Genomic DNA, 20362 nt, shown 5'->3' with positions numbered 1-20362 from the left:
TGTCCGCCATTATGTAGTGGGATGTTCTTATAATGTGGCAGTGCAGTGTGATGTCCTTATGACATGACAGAAGATGTTTTTTGGAAGTCCGTCGGGATGTCCACTGGAATATCCGTTCAGCTGTGGATGCTCTTAGAATAGGTCGCCACGTAAGAATACTTGAACTTGTAAACCTAAAATACTGCCTCACTCTTCAATTTAGCCGTAGTAAGAAAGAAGAAGAAAGCACTCTTCCAATCAAATCCGGCAATTATGAAGATCCTGGTAGCCGTCAAACGGGTCGTGGACTACGCCGTCAAAATCCGGGTCAAACCCGACAAGGTATGAAGCTCAAAACGAAAGAAAATAAGAACAATTTGGTTTTCCTCTTAAATTTAAATTTATGATTTGTTGCACTTGCAGAGCGGGGTGGAGACATCGAACGTGAAGATGTCGATGAACCCATTCTGCGAGATAGCGTTGGAGGAAGCACTCCGGATTAAGGAATCGGGCCGGGCCAAGGAAGTCGTGGCCGTGAGCATCGGCCCGGCCCAGTGCACTGATACTCTCCGCACCGGGCTCGCCATGGGCGCCGATCGGGCCATCCACGTGGAATACCCGGGCACGCTTTACCCCCTTTCCGTTGCTAAGATTTTCAAAGCGCTCGTCGATGCTGAGAGACCCGCCCTTCTCCTCCTCGGAAAACAGGTGTTTTTTTTTGTTTTATAATTATCAGTAGCTTTTATTCGTATGTGGTGAAGTTGTTACGGTGCTCACAATTGTTGTGAGATTAACTCGTATGAGGTATACATGTTAGTCTTTTTTTTAAGCCGAGTCTGTTGTGCAATTGATGTTAGTTTTGATTGAATGATAGGATTAATCCTAATAATAAAGATAAAATACTCAATCATGGTAAATAGAAACCGTCCCTTAGAGCATCCACAATAACGCTAGGCGGTGCGCTAGGTGAACTATTGCAGCCGCCTAGCCGATTTCGCGGAAAAAAACCGCCTAGCGCTCGGCGGTTCCGCGGCGCTAGGCGGTGCGTTAGGCGATCCGCTAGGCGCTATTGCAGCGTCCGGATCGCCTAGCGCACCGCCTAGCGCGAATTTTTAATTTTTTTTTTGTTTCCGGAACACTATATATACGCGACTTGCTCGTCATTTTCATTCGCACCACTTGTATTAACGAGTACTCTCTCTATCTTAATTTCTGTGCAAGATCAACACCTAGAAATGAGTAACGCCGGTGGTAGTGGTGGGAGTGGTGGGGATGCTGAGGAGTACGAGCGTATAATGAACGAAGCGCTAGAGGCCTATACGAACCGTGAGATTGATCAATGGAAGCAGAGGGCCTTGCAGCCGGCGGTACCTCGACCTCGACCAGTGGTACACCGCCGAGCGGTGATTGATCGTGATCACGTAGCTGCACATCAGCGCCTATACGAAGACTACTTCGCACAGGAGCCGCGGTTCAACACCAACCTTTTCAGGCGCCGTTTTAGGATGCGTAGGTCCCTGTTTATGCGTATTGTTAACGGATTGGAGCAACGATATCTGTATTTCCGCTTTAGGCACGATGCGGCTGGCAGACCCGGCAACACTCCTATTCAAAAGTGCACTGCGGCAATCCGGCAGTTGGCCTACGGAGGCGCTGCAGACATGTGGGACGAGTACCTCCACATCGGTGAGACGACTGCCCTGGAGTGTATGAAGTATTCCTGTCAGGGCGTGATTGAAATATTCGGTGATCAGTACCTTCGAAGCTCCTACCACCGATGACTGCCGGGATTTGCTGCGGATGCACGGGGAACAGCATGGGTTCCCAGGGATGTTAGGCAGCATAGATTGTATGCATTGGGAGTGGAAGAACTGCCCCGCCGCCTGGAAGGGGATGTACACTACCGGCTACAAGGGAAAGAATCCCACGATGATCCTCGAGGCCGTAGCTGATTACCGGCTGTGGATTTGACATGCGTATTTTGGGATAGCTGGTTCGAACAACGACCTCAACGTCCTCAACTCGTCGCCACTTTTCAACGAGCAGTGTCAGGGTGTCGGTCCGGCCATCAGTTTTGTCGCCAACGACAACCGACATGATATGGGCTACTACTTGGCGGATGAGATATACCCTAGGTGGCCCGTCTTTGTGAAGACGATCCGATGCCCAGGAGATGAGAAGAAGGCCTACTTTGCGGCACGGCAGGAGTCGGCGCGCAAGGACGTGCAACGCGCATTTGGTGTGCTCCAGGCTCGATGGGTGGCAGTTAAGGGGCCAACGCGTTTGTGGCACGTCGACTGCATTGCTGATATAATGTACGCCTGTATAATCATGCACAACATGATTGTCGAAAATGAAGGTGGACAATGACTGATTGGGCCAACGACGATAATGAAGCTGGTCCAAGCCACGGCGTAGCCGCCCCTAACGTACGGAGTGGGGTACCCCACGATGAAGACGGCCGCCTCCAAGCACATGCCGACATGCGCCAAACGGAGGCTCATATTCGACTCCAAAAGGATTTAATTGAAGAGTTATGGGCGCAGAGGACTGCACGACGTTAGTTTTTTTTTTAATTATGTAATTTTTTTTAATTATTGTACTTTTTAAATTTTATTAATATTAGTGAATTTTCTCGTTTTTGTGGCGTAAATTTAATTCCGTATATTGTGTGATTGTTAATTATGTCATTTTATATAATTGTTATTAGTGATGTGGCTATTGATGTGGCTGGGCTATTTATGATGTGGTTAGGCTATGGCTGGGCTATTTATGATGTGGCAGGAGGATTTTTAGTGCTGATGATGTGGCAGTGGCTAGGCTATGGCTGGACTATTGCTGGGCTATTCCTATTGTGGATGGCCTTACAGTGGGGTTCGGTAACCTAGATAAGATAGTACCAAGATATAGTTTAGGATTGAGTTGTTAGATTAGTTTAATTGGAGAGAGTTAACTATGACTAATTATATCATGATTATCCATCTAGGATTGAGTTGTGGGATTGAATCTTATGAATAAAACACACTACATATTTAATCTCGATATATAATCTTGCAAACCGAACACCCCTACATGTTTGAGCCGGGTAAAGTGTTCTTGGCATAACCCTTGTTTAGCTGCGTATCAACTTGCATTCTGTTCTTACATTTGATAGAAGCAAGCTCGCAAAATCAATTTCTCGTGTTTAGAATTAGGAAGGCGCCTCGTTTGGTCATGCTTGTATTCTCTCACAAAGTTGAGATGAATACTGCTTTTACTTTATTGCATAGCTACTCTCTGAAAATATTCGACTTTTAACTTGTTTTCTCTCCAAGTAGAAATGATTTTCCAACTATTTAATTGACATTTGTGATACTAATGATCCCCCCTCTTATATTCATATCTTATTACTTGTTTCAGTGTTATCCATTCCTCAGGAGAAGAGGATGCTTCTAATTTGATTTTATTGCGCTTTCTAACCTCAAATTTCATGTTGTTTAGGTTGTTTGTATTACTTCTGATGTTCAGATTTATGCAGGCCATCGATGATGATTGCACCCAAACAGGGCAAATGATTGCCGGGCTTCTTAAATGGCCTCAAGCAACCTTTGCCTCCAAGGTTAGCCTAACGTTGTCACTTCCATCTTCAAAATTTTGGTTCAATTGCAACTAAGCTGTAAGCTTGGCTGATATCTCTGTTAGGTTGTACTCGATGAAGGGAATAAAGTGGCAACCGTGGACAGAGAGGTTGATGGTGGTCTCGAGACTTTGAGCTTGGACTTGCCTGCTGTAATCACGTAAAAACCTCCCCTTCTCGCTTTTGAGGATGCATTCTCTCGTGCTTTCCTGTTCTGACTCGTTCTTTGTTGCAGCACTGATTTGAGGCTGAACCAGCCAAGATACGCTACTCTTCCGAACATTATGAAGGCAAAGTCGAAGGTGATCAAGAAGCTCACTCCGCAGGATCTGAATGTCGAGATAAGATCCGATTTGGAGGTTGTTCAAGTGACAGAGCCTCCCCAAAGACAAGCTGGGGTGATTCTTTCTTCTGTAGACCAACTTATTGATAGGTTGAAAAATGAAGCCCGTGTAATTTAATTCTGTTAAAATTCTCTGTAACTTCAAACAATTACCTACTTCTATAACTAAATAAGTATGTATAATCTTGTGTTTCACTTAGCTAGCTGCTTACACTAATTCACTCTCCATTTACCATAACTCAACTCATTTTTTCAGTATTCAAGCCGTACTAAATCATACCTTTAACTTATTTTTTTCATCTTTTTAACTAATCTCCAATTCCATATTCTGATTTCTTTATTCAAGGTTTGAAAGGATGGAAATTTGAAGATTTTGGTTGCAAAATAATTTACTAGTTACTCATCTTCTTGAGTGGCACGAGATTTTAGGAAGTGTTATTAGGTGAAATAAAGTAGAGAGAAAAAAGGTAGTTGAATATTTTAATAAGGAGAGTGGAGAGATGAGGTTATTCCAAAATTGGAAAGTGACAATCTTGATTGGGACAAACAAAAAAGGAAAAGTGGTTATCTTGAATGGGACCGACGGAGTAATTTTTATAGATCGGAGGATAACCTTTTGTTAATTGAGTGTGACTTCATAATGTATGTGCTGATTGTGATCTTTTTTCTTAGAAAGTGTTGGATGTGATTTTATACGTTTTAGGGTTTGATTGGTTCACCGATAATATTTTTATGGGTTTACATATATGAAGCTTTTCACCTTTTGTTAATTGAGTGTGACTTCATAATGTATGTGCTGAATGTGATCTTTTTTCTTAGAAAGTGTTAGGATGTGATTTTATACGTTTTAGGGTTTGATTGGTTCACCGATAATATTTTTATGGGTTTACATATATGAAGCTTTTCACATGTTGTGGGAGTGGGATAGTCTTTTCCATGAGTTTATGCAGTTTGGTAGAATTTGTCTAAATTAAGAAACTATATATAATGAGATAAAAATAATTAAATGAAATGAAAATTCGAGATATGTATATATTTAATATTATTAATTATGAATAAATTTTTATATAATTAAATAATGAAATATATAACATGAAATTTTCTATTTATAATAGGTGTAGGAAAATTAAAACATATCACAGAAAATACCATAACAAATGAAATTATCAATTATGACTTATGAGTAGTTGAAATAAGTTAATTAATGAATTGCTATACAGTATAATTTTTTGTTTTATGAATAATAGCTATAAGAAAAATAAAATACATCACAAAATATTGCAAAAAGACAAAAATAAAATAAAAGTAAATTTCAAAATGGGTTTTGAACATGGGCTTTGAAGTTAGCAAATTACCACTTGCACAACTAAATGTACACCTTATTTTGATGAGTATATAATATATAGAGTATTTGAAATCTGGGGGTTCTAACTTCCGTGGACCCCAAGGCCATTAGTAGGCCCGCCTCTACTCCATGCCCTAACCATGGCAACATATAGTCCTGCTTATGCACACGGTTCATGAACCGCCGATTCACGGTTCACGAAATGCATGAACCGGAACCGGCCCGCCTAGGGTCCCGGCGGTTCCGGTTCCGGTTCAAAAAACTGGCGGTTCAAGCGGCGGTTCAAAACCGCCGGTTTTCGGGCCAGTTCGGCGGTTCCGGGCCGGTTCGGCCCTTTTTTTTTGCATTTTTCAATTAAATTACGACTCCAACGTGTAATATTTATTTAAAAATGTACGATGAAAGTTGCAATTTTTCTGAAATTACACGTTTACAAGTTACAACAATTACAAATCGAAAAATTTAAATACAAGTTACAACAATTACAAATCGAAAAATTTAAATACAAGTTACAAAAATTACAAATCGAAAAATTTAAATACAAGCTACAACAATTACAATTTACAAGTGTTGACAAAAAAGACTTAGAAGTTCTTATTAAAAAAATTATAAGTATATATACTCTTAATCGGCGAAGGAGATCTTTCTACATAACTAAATTAAGGATACTTTTAGCAATTCAACTTTAAATGTTGAGTTTAGTCTAACAATCAACAATTATAGTAGAATTGTCAAAAGTTTCCCGGATTTAGCCGTATAGAGAAATCTACTTCATCGACTAGAGTATATACAAATACAATTATGTAATTGTATTTGCATATTTTTAAAATAGGAACAAATGGGAAAAAAAAGAAATAAAGGAAAAAGGACTTGAACTCAACTTAAATTTAAAATTTAAGTTGAGATGCCTACGTATCCCCAATGCTCATTTGCAGTAGGGAATCAAAGCCTACGTAGTTCTCTTACCTTACTTACCTATTTGGCATGGCCGGCGGTGGTTTACGGTTGGCCTACGATTCATCCCCGGTGAATTCATCTTGTGATCCCTCCTGACGATCATCCCAATCATTTTCTTGTTCTCTGACGTCGGCTTTGGCCCAATCATCAAGTAACATCGCGGCTTCCATATTTTTCGCCGAGAGCTTACTTCTTGATTCATCCAACACACGCGAGCCAACACTAAAAGCGGACTCGACGGCGACAGTGGAAGCCGGAACAGAGAAAATCTCCTTGGCCATTGACGCAAGGATGGGAAAATCTTTCTCGTGGGTTCCCCACCAATCGAGGACGTCGATTTGGGCCGGAGGAGTAGGACCTTCATCACCAAATGAAAAGAGTGAATCGAAATATAAATCCAATTCACTTACCATACCTGAGCTCCTTCCGCCGGTGCTGTAGCTGTATAGGTCGGCTAGTTGGGACGCGGCGTCGGGGTCATCATAATCGGCTTGAAATGCAAAGCCATAGTTATGTTGTGGAGGAGGGGGGGGGGGGTCTTCTGACTTGGTGGGTGTTGTTATACTTGGTTTCATATTCGGTGTAGAGAGCGCGCAAGTTAAACTCGAATGTTTGTTGGATAATGGACCGGTCCGGGAGGGTTATTTGAAAGGTTTCTGAGAGGTCTACTCCAAATTCGTCTCTGGTATCGGATTGGAGTGCTTGAAGGGGGCCAAGATCAATTGAATTCAAGTTGTTATAATAAAAATCCAAAATCCGTGAGGTACCGGCTAATTTCCATTTTAGATCCAATACCTTTGCAATCAAAAATACGGTTGGAATCTCACTGAAATACTTGAGCCATTTTGCAATCATGTAATATAAGACACACATTAGCTCAGGCGAAGAGGAAGCATTTTTCATTGCAGTTTTAAAACCAAGGGATATGTACATGCAATGTTCTAAAACACGAACAACAGTGCAATAATAAACACCCGACAGTTCAACAATAGCATTTTTAAACAATTTAAATAAAGCCACACTATGTTCCCAACAACTATGCGAAAGATATAAATCATGAACGGGATAGGTTCTATAAAAATCACATAAAGCATCTTTATGTGTCAAAGTAGAATTCAGACAATCATATGTCGAATTCCATCTATGAGACACATCCATAGTAAAATTCATATACCTGACATTCTTTTGATGGCAATATTTCTTCCATGCTTTGCCAATAGGTGGCTTTTGATGGATTAATCTAACTGCAGTTCTAATAGGAGAAACATGCTTTTGCCAAAATTCAAGTGCATCTTGTACACATAAATTTAAAATATGACAAATGCATCTTTGATGAAAATACTTACCTTCAATTACCGGTGTACAAGCCGCAATCAAATCACCAATTGCCGCTGTGTTGGCGGTTGCATTATCAAAACCGATAGAAAATATCTTGTTGCATAATTGAAACTCATTTAAAACTTGTATAATCAAAGAAGCAATTTCGGGTGCAGTGTGTGGAGTTTCAAATTCTCTAAAACCTATTAAACGCTTGTTTAAAGTCCAACTATTGTCCACAAAGTGAACCGTAATGCCCATGTATGAATGACGGTTAAAACAATCCGTCCACACATCGGAGCAAATGTTCACTCTGTGGCCCAAGTTGACTAAATAACGTGTTAATTCTACCTTTTTCTCCAAACATTGCCGAACGGTGGATCGTTGTACGGTCATTCTACCAATTCTCTTGATTGCTACGTTCAAACCACTTTGCATAGTAGCCTCAAATTTTTTGTCATCATAAACGTTAAAAGGAAAGTGCTTCATTGCCGCCCATCTAGTCATAACATCAGAAAAAAAAATTTGATCATATTTAAACAGAGGCGTACCTGACGAACCCGAGCCGCCGGGCTGCCCGGGTTGGAAGTTGAGTTGGGTTTGGGTAGAGGTAGTGCCGCATTCTACCGGATGCTTTGTCACCAAATGGCGACGGAGGGTGCCATATCCTCCACCACTCGCAAATTTGTACACTTTATCGCAATAGTTGCAGTAAGCATGAAACGCCGATGTCTCTTCTTGCGAGTGCGGATCATGAGGACTTGGAATCACCACCGAGACCTTCTTGTAGTGTTTGACAAATATGTCAGATTTCAAAGCTTTTGACGGGTTAGTGGGTGGAGGGGGAGGCATCTCCTCATTTCCGCCGGTGCTAGACGGAATACGAGAATGAGATCTATCCTCGTTGTTGTCCGAGTCCGAGTCCGACGATATAGCAACGTCGTCTTGTTGGGAACCACCTCCCCTACCCCCACCTTGTTGCATTTCAGCGAGTAGCATGGCGGTCCTATGATCTTCTTCCAACTACAAATATTATATAAGTTGAAGTTATAAGTATAAGTATGAACACAAAAAAATTATGAACTCAATATTATGAAATTATGAAATATGAATTGTAAAAATAATTTTTCATTACTTACTTGCATGCGTTCAGCCTGCACTCGAGAAACCTCTTCCATAATTTCTCGACGACTAGGTCGCCTTGATTTTGAGGGACGAGTAGTACTTTGATCTTGGGCAATTCCCTTGCCCCGATCACCACGTCCGGATCCACCACGAGAAGAAGACATATTGATTATATGAAAGTAGTATAGGTGGAATAGGTATGAAGTATAAGTGATGAATTACGAGCACAACAACAAATATAGTAGTAAGTAGAAACTAGTAAACAACGTGAGCAATTAGAGAGAATGAGGAGAGAATAGAGAAATTGAGATTGAGAAGAGAAATTCTTATTAACACAAGAATGGGGTGAGGAGAAATGAAGGGAAAGTGGGGTATTTATAGGAGTAAAATTGAAAGAAATAAATAAAAAAAAATAAAAAATTTCAAATTTCAAATTTTCGGACAAACCGCCGGTTTACCGCCCAAACCGGCGGTTCACCCTCGAAACCGGCGGTTTTTCCACAAAACCGGCGGTTTTTTCCACGATTTTCCGATAGAAAACCGCAGGTTTCTGAACGACACGTGCCAAAGCTCTGCACCCTAGCCCCTACGCCTGAAATGCTCCCGGAACCGGCGGAAACCGGTCGGAACCGCCGGTTTGAACCGGCGGTTTTCATCCAAAACATGCGGTTTTCGCCCTAGACCGGCGGTTTTCGCCCTAAACCGGTGGTTTTCGTCAAAATCGCCGGTTCACACCAGTCCCTACTTTGAACCCCTACGAACCTATCCCGGAATTAGCCGTTTGAACCGTTGAACCGGCGGTTCAAACTGCCGAACCGCCGGTTCACGGTTCATGATTTTGCCGAACCTGAACCGGCCCGTGTTAACCGCCGAACCGCCGGACGGTTCGAACCGCCGGTTCCGGTTCCGGGTCCGGTTAAGAACCGGTGGTTCCGAACTGGCGGTTAACCACCGGTCCGGTTCGGTTTGTGCACACCAGCTTACCTCTTTCATTAACACCACAGTAAATTGCGATTGTGATGGATACCTACGTCTTTAAATAACTCACCTAAGGCCATTCGGAACGCTGTCGCTTATCCGTCCCTTAATTATCCCTTAAATGACTATTCATGGGCCCCACTGTACTTTTTTACTCCATCTCTTAACTAAGGGCTCTTATCTAAGGGACGGAACCTGCAACCCTCCGTCCCTTAAATTACTATTCATTCAATTTTATTTTTTGTTTTTATTTCCAACCAAATTCAATTAAAAAAACACACTTCATTAAAAATAAAATAAAATTACAATACAAAATAAAAATACAACTTAAAATTCAAAAAAATAAAAAAATACATAATTAAAATACAATTTTATAGAAAAAAAAAAACTACTCGTCCGCCTCCGCCTCCGCCTCCGCCCTGGAGATTCCACCGCCTCGGCCTCCTCCACTGCCTCGGCCTTCTTCCGGAGTGGGTTCAACGGAATAAACCTCCCAAATCTGGGATAATCCCTGCGAATACCTCGGGGCAGAGGGACGGGCGTATGCATCCATATCAAAATGGGGTGGTTGGTACCCCCGGCGTCGACGAACCCTGGGTGCTCGATGTCGACGAACCGGAACCACCACCAAGGACATTGTACATGCCCCCAGTCGCCGAACGCGTTGATGTCGAACCCGTCGGAGCCGCCACCGCCAGAGTTCCCGTCGCCGGACATTTTGTGATGAGAGGTTAGATGAAAATTGGAGAGGAAATGGAGATGATTTGGGAAGAATAGATGTGTAGTTGTGTGTGAAATGAGGATGAACTAGGAGTATTTATAGAGTAAAAAAATAAAAAAAATAAAAAAGGAAAAAACGGTAATATTACCGTTTTCATTATTTATTTATTTATTTATTTATTTATTTTTATTTAATTCAATTTTTTTTAAAAAAACGATTTATTGCATCAGCGTGACGATGCCCTCTCGCGGGCAGGCGAGTGGGCGTCACGCATGGCGCCGGAGCGTGCTACGTCGCCTCGGCGCGTGGCGAGACGTCTCGCCATTCGTCACGGAGGGACGGAACGCGGAACAGACTGGGGACGAGATGGGGCACTGCAACTTGTCACGCCGCCGTCCCATCCCTTAGTGACGGAATACGGACCACCCGCGTGACGCGTTGCGGGTGGCCTAATTCATGAAATGTCCAAATGAATGGAGGTGTAGTATATAACAACTTTAGGAGGAGCAAATCGCTCACTCCATTTCCAAAAAACTCAGTGAGATAAAAACTCCATTTCCAATTGCTGCCTCTTAATATATTGGAAAGGTCACCATATTCAAATGGAGTTAGTTAATTGGGTTATATTTGATTGGGGGCGTTACTCGTTAGTTTACCAAATAATTCAATAAAATCGAGAATGGGAATATAATTCTGATAAGATCAGATCAAAATTCTCAGATGCTATGTGTCTCTATATATTATCTTATTGAACATCAATTGAAGCCAAAATACTTAAATTTTAATCACTTATAGTATAATTCACATGATTATTTCAATATACCATTCACTACTCTCATCCTTGTACCTGCACAACTTTTAAAACCTTAACACTATTCACATTTATTGATAAAGGGCAATTTATTTCTAATTATCATGGGATAGATAGCTAACCATTATTAGTTCTTTTTATAATGAGATAAATTACTATTCACATTTGTTAATTTTCTTTTATTAGTGAAAGAGCGTCGTATTATTGCAAGTATTCCTAGATTTTTTAATTATTAGTAACTAAAGAGAATAAACTAAAATGCTAATGGCATCGCATCTGATGAAAAATCGCAGTTGAATTTTCAATTTCATCACGCTTTATGTATTTTCGCGCATATATGCGGCGACACACAAATTTCACAATAAACGCAGCCGTCCACGTGTCGCCTCTTTAATGGTCAATTCCCACACGCCGCCTAATCATATCCTTCATTTTCACCCCCAAATTTCTCCGTATCATCCCATTGCTTCCCTCAAAAATTGAAATCAAAATCCCCAATTATTCACTCAACTCAATTCGCCTATCCAATTTCTTTGCCCTAATTTTTCACGTGATTGTGATGATGAATGGTTATGCACATCACGTGGATTCACTCGATGAGAATTGCTGGACCGATTTAATCGATTACAGCAGCCTCTTAGACGACGGCGTCCCGCCCGCCGGCCTGTATTGGAACCCTCAGCTAACCGCGCAGAAGTGAGTTTCCTCTAAAATTAGTTTTTTTTACAACGATATATTATTTTAGTGACCTTGATTGGAATGCTTTGATTCTCTAATTGACTTTACGGATGTAGTTTTTCATTTAGGTTTTCTGCGATTTCCTTTTTTAGAATAAACTTGTACTAGTACTTCGCTTCCAGATGTGGATTTCAGCATTGAAGGCTATGTTTAGGATTGATATTTCGAGACAGGAGCTCGTTTTGTAGATTTATTTCGTTATTAATAACTTTACAGTGGAAATCTAAATCTAAGGCAATGCAGCTATCGAAATATTTAGCAAAACTGATTTAAAGCCCTTTTTACGGAAATTAATTGACTAGGTTGTGTAGGCGTGATTTGAGCTGATGCCTATCTTTTTTGTAAACACTGAACTGCTTATGGGTGTTCTTATAGCTCATAGGGCGCTCTACTATCACCACTTATAGTCATGGTGAAGAAATTCTGTGTTAGTCTATCCTTTGATTACTACAATAATACATCCGAAGTTGCAGTTTACTTCACCTGACCAATGGACTGATAACTATTGCCAAATTGTCCCTATAATGTCATGAGAAGAGCGTCGTATCTTACACAATAGTAAAAGTATTAGAAATGAGCCACTCATCCCTTAAAAGGCCTCATAAGGGGGAGGGTTATCCACACTTATATAGATTAGATGGGATCTTCACCAAGTCGATGCGGGACAGAATTTTTAGAGAATTTAACAAAAAGCAAGGCAAGCTTGTACTTGGGAACAGGACAGACAAAGAATATCTGAATATGAATTGTGCTTATTCCTCTATCTGTGCTGAAGTCAAGTTTTGTGAGCTCGAATGTTGAGTCTAAAGTTATTCTTAGGTGGTTTTAGGTTTTTATGAAATTTTTAAGAGCTCACTTGGTGGTGGCTCTTATAACTAAGGTGTGGTAGGGATGCATTGAATTCATTACACAATATCATTTGGCTACTTTTTTGCTTTGTATTAGTTATTACAGTTCTACTGCTAAATACTACTCCTGCTGTTTTCCTTTCAAATACTCGGTCATGATACAGTCGTTATTTTGTTAAAGCGCTTGTGTGGCAACCGATGTGTCATTTAGTGGAACTACATCACATGTCAGTGACTCTGCAGAAGAACGAGAAAGTCTAAAAAAGAGGTAATGACTAATATAATCACTGTATTTCAGTAACTAGAAGAACTTTTTAAGCTTCTAAAATGTAAGTCAGCTGGATTTATGAGAGTCCTTTAAAATATATATGGCATTTTGAGTCATTTCTCACTGTACTGCTTGTATGTCCGGAATTTCAATTTGCTACATAAAGCTTTCACTAATGGGATTGATAAATGGAAGTTCGGTTATGTTTTTATGTTATTTTCCTCTAGCAAATGTATTTCAACTTATTCTTTAACTTTTTATGTGTAACTGCTTTATCACATTTTTTTCAATTGAAGCCAACAAAATTCTTTGCCTTGTTGCACTCATTCTACAGGGGACGCAGTGATCAATGTGGTGGAACAGGAAACAAGGCATGCCGTGAGAGAATGAGGAGAGAAAAATTGAACGACAGGTAGTATATACTTACTATTTACTGAAAGAAAAAGGGAGATCATGGTAGTGCATTACATAATGGACAAGATATAGATTGTTTCAAATTACAGAACTTTTTTTGGCTTGGTGCAGGTTTACAGAATTGTCTGCTACTCTGGAACCCGGGAGACCTGCGAAAACTGACAAACTGGCCATACTAGGTGATGCCATCAGAGTTCTAAATCAGCTAAAAACTGAATCGGAGGAGTATAAAGAGATGAACGAGAAGCTTTTAGAAGAGATAAAAACATTGAAGGTCAGAAATCATCCTGCACATTAGAAATACCTAACCACCTCAAATTGTTGTTTTTCGAGTCTGTAGAAATCTCATTCAGCACTATAACTATCTGTCATAACTAAAACAGGCCGAGAAAAGCGAACTTCGTGAAGAGAAGCTGGTGCTCAAGACAGATAAAGAGAGGATGGAGCAGCAACTGAAAAGCATGTCTGTTCCTCCTACTGGTTTCTTGCCTGCACATCCACCGGTATGCCCTGCTGCCCCAAACAAGATGCCTATGTTCTCCGGCTACAGTCTTGTTCCAATGTGGCAGTATCTACCAGCTTCTGCTCGTGATACATCTCAAGATCATGAGCTCAGGCCGCCTGCTGCTTGACTTTCGCATGCGTTGGTGGCCTTATAAGCTTGATCACGCAGTTGAAAATTGTTCTGCATGACATGCTTGTAAATATGAAATACCTGCCAATTGATTTTATCTTGGTTTTAGATCTGTTGCTCTAATGCTGTTTTGAACAAATGTAGAGTACTGAATAAGTTGAAAGATTTTGATTTGATGGAAATTCTGCTAGGTTTCATGTTCTTCTCTCTCTGTCTCTCTCTCTCTCTCTCATACTTGTACACAACATTACAAACTAGAATTGTCATCCAAAACACATCTAGTTTAGGTAATATACTAATAGTCTAAACATTCATGAAAAGAAAAAAATTTATTGGATCAAGACAGAAAGGAAATAGCATCACAAATTGTATATGGTGATGATGATTCAAAAGATCATCTCAGCATGCAAGGTTCTGATCATGTCAGTTGTGTCTTGAGCTTGAAATGCCACAGTAATGGAGTCTTCTTCTCTATACCTTTTGCATATCGACACGCAACAATCTCTTCTCCCTTGGCTTCCCTATAAATGGGTGGATTAAGTTCAGACAAGAGCTCCTTGATCGGCCCATAAAGCCTGGAGCTCCCACTTTCTTCGAGATGCATCCTGAACACGAACGCCAGTGAGATTCTGGGGCCCGAATTCTTCGCCAAAACTCTGTGGTATGTACTCTTAAACCTAGCATTTGTGATCAACTGCAACAAAAGCATGATCATCATTATGATACTGATGCATAACAGAATCATGTGGCATCCTACCAACTTGATTACCTCCATCATATCTCCGGTGATCACGAAAAGATCTCCGGGAGAAGGGGGCACATCAACCCAGTGATCCTTGTGCAGGACCTGCAGTCCCCCGATTTCGTCCTGCAACAGAAGAGTGAGAAATCCACTGTCTGTGAGACTCTCGAATCCTAACGTCATGTGGGGCTCCGGACAGGCTGGATAGTAATTGCAAGCAAGAAACTCTCCCTTCGCGCAATCCATCTCTATCATATGACTCCTCTTCAGTCCAAGAGCTTCAGACAGCAACTCAAACAGATTGATTCCCACATTCTTAGCTTGCTCCGAGAATTCAATCATCGGATCTCTGCACATATGATCATTCAGTCACATAATCCAAACCATTAAACATAAAGGATTGTATACCTGAATATTTGAGGCAGCTCCTGAGCAGTAGGAGGGTTGGGAGCCATGATCAAATAGAGATTGTCTCTCCAGTTAGTAGCAGCATTTGTATGGAGATCGAAGTTGCTGTTGTAGACCACATTCTTCGCGTTATCCCGCGTGTAGTACTGCTTCTTTGCCTCCGTGTCCTGCTCGTGGAACTCCTTCACTGCCTCCATCGCTTTGCTTATCGAACTCGTTGGGATTCCATGATTCACAATCTTGAAAACGCCCCATTCTTCACAGGCGGCTCTGACTTGATCGATGATGTCGCCACGATCATTGCTCAACAATCCCAAGTCAATCACTGGAACGCTTAGATCGCAGAGCGTCTTGTCATCCTGTATGTAGTCTTCGTGGACGAAAATACGAGGAATATTTGCGATTCCAGAGTCCACAAGCCCCTTCACGCCGCTTTTCGTCTCATCAAATGCTTCTAGTTCCCTGCCTCGGTTGTATTCGGACATGCTTGCTGTCTGCACTCACAAATTGTTTGCTTAATGTTTTTTTTTCTATGCAGTAATGTCACACCAGATCTTATAATAAAAGACGAGTATATATGTAATATCTTAGTCACCAAATACTTGGCGATGTGGACATGATAAGGGTTTATCAAGCTGGACTAGGTTCAAATCATAGGAAGTGTGTGTGATTTATATATATAGCATAATGAATTTTATAATGCATGTGGATCTCGACGATTATATCCATATTCATCATAAAAATATGGTATTGATATTTGTAGAATTGCTTATGGTCATCAAGAATTACAGACAACAATCCATAGCTTACATTAGTTATTTACATTTCAGATCAGTTTTTTATACCTTGGCACAAACTAGCAAACTCATGGTCTCATCATTTTTAACTTCTTATCTATTTAAATTGCAAGATCTTAAAAATTATACATACATGCGCAAGGCATAAAATTGAAAAAATATATCATAATACATTTATTGAATTATCAACTAATTTGTCAATTTGTTGGAGACATGTGCAAGACATAAAATAAAAAATATGTATGCTAGTACTTTTTTCCAAGACCTAAATTACAATAAAATTAAATTTACGAAGAGACTATAAAATATTATCATAATAAATTTATTGAATTAACATCAGAAATAAATTGGGAATGGTTCGCAAGAATGGAAAGCACACCTAAAATTAAATACTCTCTTCTAAAAAACAGAACATTTGAAAAGATATGAGTTTTATACAATTATTAAAGTAAAAGAGACATAGAAAGAAAAAATGATTAGAGTATTATTAGTGGAGAATGAGACACACTTCACTAGAGAGAAAAAAGTTTCAGTATTGTTAGTGAAGAATGAAACCCACTTCATTAGAGAGAAAATTTTTTCCTTAATATAAGATTGGTCTATTCTTAAGAGACATTCCAAAATGAAAAATGTAATCTATTTTAAGGGACGAAGAGAGTGTGATACTCCCCCATCCACGAAAAATAGGGCACTTTCATTTTTTGCACTCGTTTTGAAAAAATGATACTCCCTCCGTCTCATAAAAATATGGGCATTGGATATGGCACGAGAATTAAGACCAAATTGGTAAAGTAAGAAATGGGTGGAAAATGGTATGGTAAAGTAAGAGAGAGGATGAAAATGCTAGTTAAAGTAAAGTTAGTGGATAGTGAGATCTACTAGGGCTGGCAATTTTTGACACGACACGAACCGGCACGAAAATAATGGGTTTGGGTCAGAGCTTATTGGGTTCGTGTCCTTATCGGGTCGACCCGTTAAGGACACGAAAATTTCGTGTCGTGTTCGTGTCGTGTTCGTGTTATCCGTTAACAATACGTGTTCGTGTCGTGTTCGTGTCGTGTTCGTGTTATCCGTTAACAAATAATATTTTAATATTATTAATTCTTATTATTTTCATTTTTAATAGGTTTAACCGTTATCAGGTCGTGTTGTTATCGAGTCGTTATCGTGTCATCTCGTGTACGTGTTGTTATCGTGTCGTGTTGACCCGAATTGGTTCGTGTCGTTAATGGGTTCGTGTCGTGTTCGTGTCTGAGGGTTTCGTGTCGTGTTCGTGTTCGTGTTTGAGGTTTTCTTAACGGGTCGTGTTCGTGTTTGTTGTTATCGTGTTCGTGTCGTTATCGTGTCGACACGATAACGACCCGACACGCACGATTTGCCACCCCTGAGATCTACACTATTTAAATAATATAACTTTCTAAAAATAAAATGCACATATTTTTATGAGACAGACGAAAATGGTAAGTGCACATATTTTTATGGGACGGATGGAGTAATAAATAGTTAAAGTGGAGAGAATGAAAAGTAAGAGATAGAATAATATGGACAAGAGACTTCTCTACATTATTCTCTCTCGTACTGTACTTTCTCTTCACCTTAACTATTTATTATCATTTTTCCAAAACGAGTGCAGAAAATGAAAGTGTCCTATTTTTCGTGGACGAAGGGAGTATATGTTTGGATATACATATATTGTACTCTAATAACGTTTGGAATCAATTATGCTATGTAGAAAAAAAGGGAAATAATGAAGACAGTTATTGATTTGTCGATGGAATACAAAGTACAATTTGGAGGTTAGAATTATTCACTTGTCCGGTTATAGATCATCGAAATCAATTCTATCATTTGTGTTAAGTGAATATATTAATGATAACAGAAGTCATTGACTCATTTTCAAAAATGATATGCAAAAAGGCGTTGTATCTAGCACAGTTTTATGAAATTTTTGAGACACCATCTTTCAGTATATAGAAAGGAAGCTTTATCCAACTGTTGTTGGTCTCCTATAGGTTAAGAAACATTCAGACTAATATTGCAGTCGTTATCGATAGCTATACAATGTCTATCTAGATTGTGAAATTTGGTTTTACTTTCGCAAGACACTTACTATGATAATTTATATTCCACTACTCAGTCTACAATGTGAACGACTTATACTTGTTTGATTTTAAACATTAAATGTTTTGTAAAGCATATCATAAATGAATAAGCAAATCACAATATAATAAAAATATTCATTCACATTAATTGGTAAAATCGATGTCGAATTAAATGGTGACAAATTATTAGGGCCGGAGGGAGTATAACTTGCAATTATCCTATAGGCTAGGTACCCTAAACACTTCTTCTAATTCAACACTCATTCGACAAATTCTATGAACTCAAACACAAATTGCATGGAGAAATATCATATCGAGGTGCATGAACCAGATTGCTCTCGTCGTACCTCGTGATAACCTTATCCCCAAATATGTTTATATTATAGTCGTTGCTAAGACATTCGACTCATCTTGGATGTACTTCTTTGGGCAATCTTCAGTAGCCACCTTCATGCCATGCCCTACCCGTGTTGTGATTGTTCCATCCCGCTGACTTCGTAGTCTTCGGTATTCACCATCGACAATGAATCCAACAACACTTAAGGAGACACAATATCCGTGTCGATGTTCCAGCTAGCCGACCTTGCTGGATGCCAACTCTTTTGCCTAATAAAATCACCGGGCTATTATTTCTCGTTATCAAAGAGAAATCACCATCTTTTATGAGAAAATTTTGTTCGAAAATATGTAAAAAGATTATAAGAAAAATATGTAAAATACAATTACATTTATAAATTTAGAATTTTTTATGAAAAAATTAATTTTCTGTACCCTTCACCCACTCCACCCCACTCCCAAGTCTTCATGCCATTTCTATGCAATGCATGCCCCTCTCCATGTCATACCCCTATGGCCCCTATTCGGGTCGGGTCTCCCCGCCTCTCTCCTGACCCCATCTTGCAATATATCGGTCTTATACATATGCGAGGAAGGTAATCAAAAAAGAAAGAAGATGAGTTCTTCTTTCTTTTATCACTTAGGAGCCGTGTGAGATGAAAGTCTCATGCACGGTTTTGAATGAGAGAAAGAAGTGAGGAATCCTCTTTTCGACTCTAACTCTCTGTCACGACCGCACTTCCTAAGGATAGGAAACACGGGAAATCGTGACTAGTGGGGGAATTAAGAAGCGGGGAAGAAGGGGGAAAGATACGATTTAGGCAATACAACATGACAATCAAAGGCGAAATGCCATTTAAGTCAACTAACGTTTCAATCCTGAAGTTTACAAAATGAAAGATAACAGAGTTCGACAATAAAGAAAATAACAGAGTTTCTGAAAACATTGAGTAGCGGAAGCAAATTTTGAGAGTGTAGCTACTACTACGTATGAAGACATAATAGTAACCGGAACAGTGATTTGATACGTTCTTGGATCATCGCTCAACATCCTCCGCCTCCCGACCTCGCTCAACCTGCACATAGGGAAAACATATGCAGGGGCTGAGTACTTAGTGCACCCAGTGAACTCATGCCCAAAAACATTCACCGTTAAGATATGTCAAGCCATCGTCGAGTGAATCCCGGGTTTTACTTTAAAAAGGCCGAGAGACACTAAAGTTCATTTCCTTAAAAAGTGTCCGCGCGGACTAACATCATCCTCCATCATATACCATATCTGAACCATCATGTGAAACGAGACTGTGGCCACAATCTCGATCACTGGACCGGCCGACCTAGGGGACGGCTCACGGTCCCCATCAGTGCACTAGTCTAAGTAGGGCGTAGACCCTAGTTAGACCCGAATTCGTTTACCATCAAAGTCTAGTAGAGTTTTATTCTAGTAGACAATCAGATAGGCAGTTTCAAAACATAAACACGGCATGACATACTTATAGAAACATCCTTATAACATCGTAAGCATATTGATTCAAAATAAACGTTAAAGAATAAAGCCCACCTCAAAAGCTTATGATTTCCGTAAGAATTCCTCGTTCCGACTGTTAGAGTGCGTGCGAACCACCTTCTCGGAAAACACATAAAATTCATATCAAACTTCTGTAACGACGATAATTAGAATGCATGCACTCTAATTAAAATCTTTTAATTCTCTTTCTCGATTTTCGCGCATTTTCGGTTATTCGGCCGCCGCCCAAGGCGTCGCGTGCGACGCCGGTCGGCCGCTTACGCTCGCTCTTTCCTCCGTTGGCTCCTCCTATTTTCCATAACGTCGAAAATAATTTCTATAAATTATTTACGCACATACTTTAATTTCCGTAATT

General features: G+C 40.0%; 3 protein-coding genes across 4 annotated transcripts; 2 read left to right on the top strand and 1 right to left on the bottom strand.

Moving 5' to 3' along the window:
- Positions 1-181: 181 nt before the first annotated feature.
- Positions 182-4137, top strand: LOC121775843 (electron transfer flavoprotein subunit beta, mitochondrial-like). The gene is made up of 5 exons (XM_042172918.1): positions 182-321; positions 403-687; positions 3497-3577; positions 3661-3755; positions 3831-4137. The coding sequence occupies exons 1-5, from the start codon at positions 253-255 to the stop codon at positions 4054-4056; spliced, it is 756 nt and encodes a 251-aa protein (XP_042028852.1). The 5' UTR covers positions 182-252; the 3' UTR covers positions 4057-4137.
- A 7496-nt stretch (positions 4138-11633) lies between these two features.
- LOC121776299 (transcription factor bHLH104-like) lies at positions 11634-14295 on the top strand. The gene is made up of 5 exons (XM_042173469.1): positions 11634-11888; positions 12960-13046; positions 13381-13458; positions 13572-13734; positions 13844-14295. The coding sequence occupies exons 1-5, from the start codon at positions 11752-11754 to the stop codon at positions 14090-14092; spliced, it is 714 nt and encodes a 237-aa protein (XP_042029403.1). The 5' UTR covers positions 11634-11751; the 3' UTR covers positions 14093-14295.
- A 128-nt stretch (positions 14296-14423) lies between these two features.
- On the bottom strand, positions 14424-15747 carry LOC121776298 (deacetoxyvindoline 4-hydroxylase-like). Of its 2 annotated transcripts, XM_042173468.1 has the most exons (3): positions 15245-15747; positions 14864-15185; positions 14424-14788 (listed from the first exon to the last, which is right to left on the bottom strand). In XM_042173468.1, the coding sequence occupies exons 1-3, from the start codon at positions 15727-15729 to the stop codon at positions 14513-14515; spliced, it is 1083 nt and encodes a 360-aa protein (XP_042029402.1). In that variant the 5' UTR covers positions 15730-15747; the 3' UTR covers positions 14424-14512. The 2 variants fall into 2 exon arrangements, with proteins under 2 accessions (XP_042029402.1, XP_042029401.1); XM_042173467.1 differs by having other exon boundaries at positions 14424-15185.
- Positions 15748-20362: the final 4615 nt, after the last annotated feature.

This window comes from Salvia splendens, chromosome 18 (assembly GCF_004379255.2).
Source record: "Salvia splendens isolate huo1 chromosome 18, SspV2, whole genome shotgun sequence".
Taxonomy (NCBI): Eukaryota; Viridiplantae; Streptophyta; class Magnoliopsida; order Lamiales; family Lamiaceae; genus Salvia; species Salvia splendens.
The sequence above is the reverse complement of the archived record's forward strand: the minus strand, read 5'-3'. Positions and strand labels throughout refer to the sequence as shown.

What these genes read in the sequence shown, in the direction of transcription:
- LOC121775843 (XM_042172918.1), top strand. Translation starts at nt 253, where the DNA reads ATGAAGATCCTGGTAGCCGTCAAACGGGTCGTGGACTACGCCGTCAAA. An exon ending in AAGCAACCTTTGCCTCCAAG is followed by an intron (nt 3,578 to 3,660) that starts GTTAGCCTAACG and finishes TATCTCTGTTAG; the next exon opens with GTTGTACTCGATGAAGGGAA. An exon ending in GACTTGCCTGCTGTAATCAC is followed by an intron (nt 3,756 to 3,830) that starts GTAAAAACCTCC and finishes TCTTTGTTGCAG; the next exon opens with CACTGATTTGAGGCTGAACC.
- LOC121776299 (XM_042173469.1), top strand. Translation starts at nt 11,752, where the DNA reads ATGATGAATGGTTATGCACATCACGTGGATTCACTCGATGAGAATTGC. An exon ending in CGAGAAAGTCTAAAAAAGAG is followed by an intron (nt 13,047 to 13,380) that starts GTAATGACTAAT and finishes CTCATTCTACAG; the next exon opens with GGGACGCAGTGATCAATGTG. An exon ending in AGAGAAAAATTGAACGACAG is followed by an intron (nt 13,459 to 13,571) that starts GTAGTATATACT and finishes GGCTTGGTGCAG; the next exon opens with GTTTACAGAATTGTCTGCTA.
- LOC121776298 (XM_042173467.1), bottom strand. Translation starts at nt 15,729, where the DNA reads ATGTCCGAATACAACCGAGGCAGGGAACTAGAAGCATTTGATGAGACG. An exon ending in GAGCTGCCTCAAATATTCAG is followed by an intron (nt 15,186 to 15,244) that starts GTATACAATCCT and finishes TCATATGTGCAG; the next exon opens with AGATCCGATGATTGAATTCT.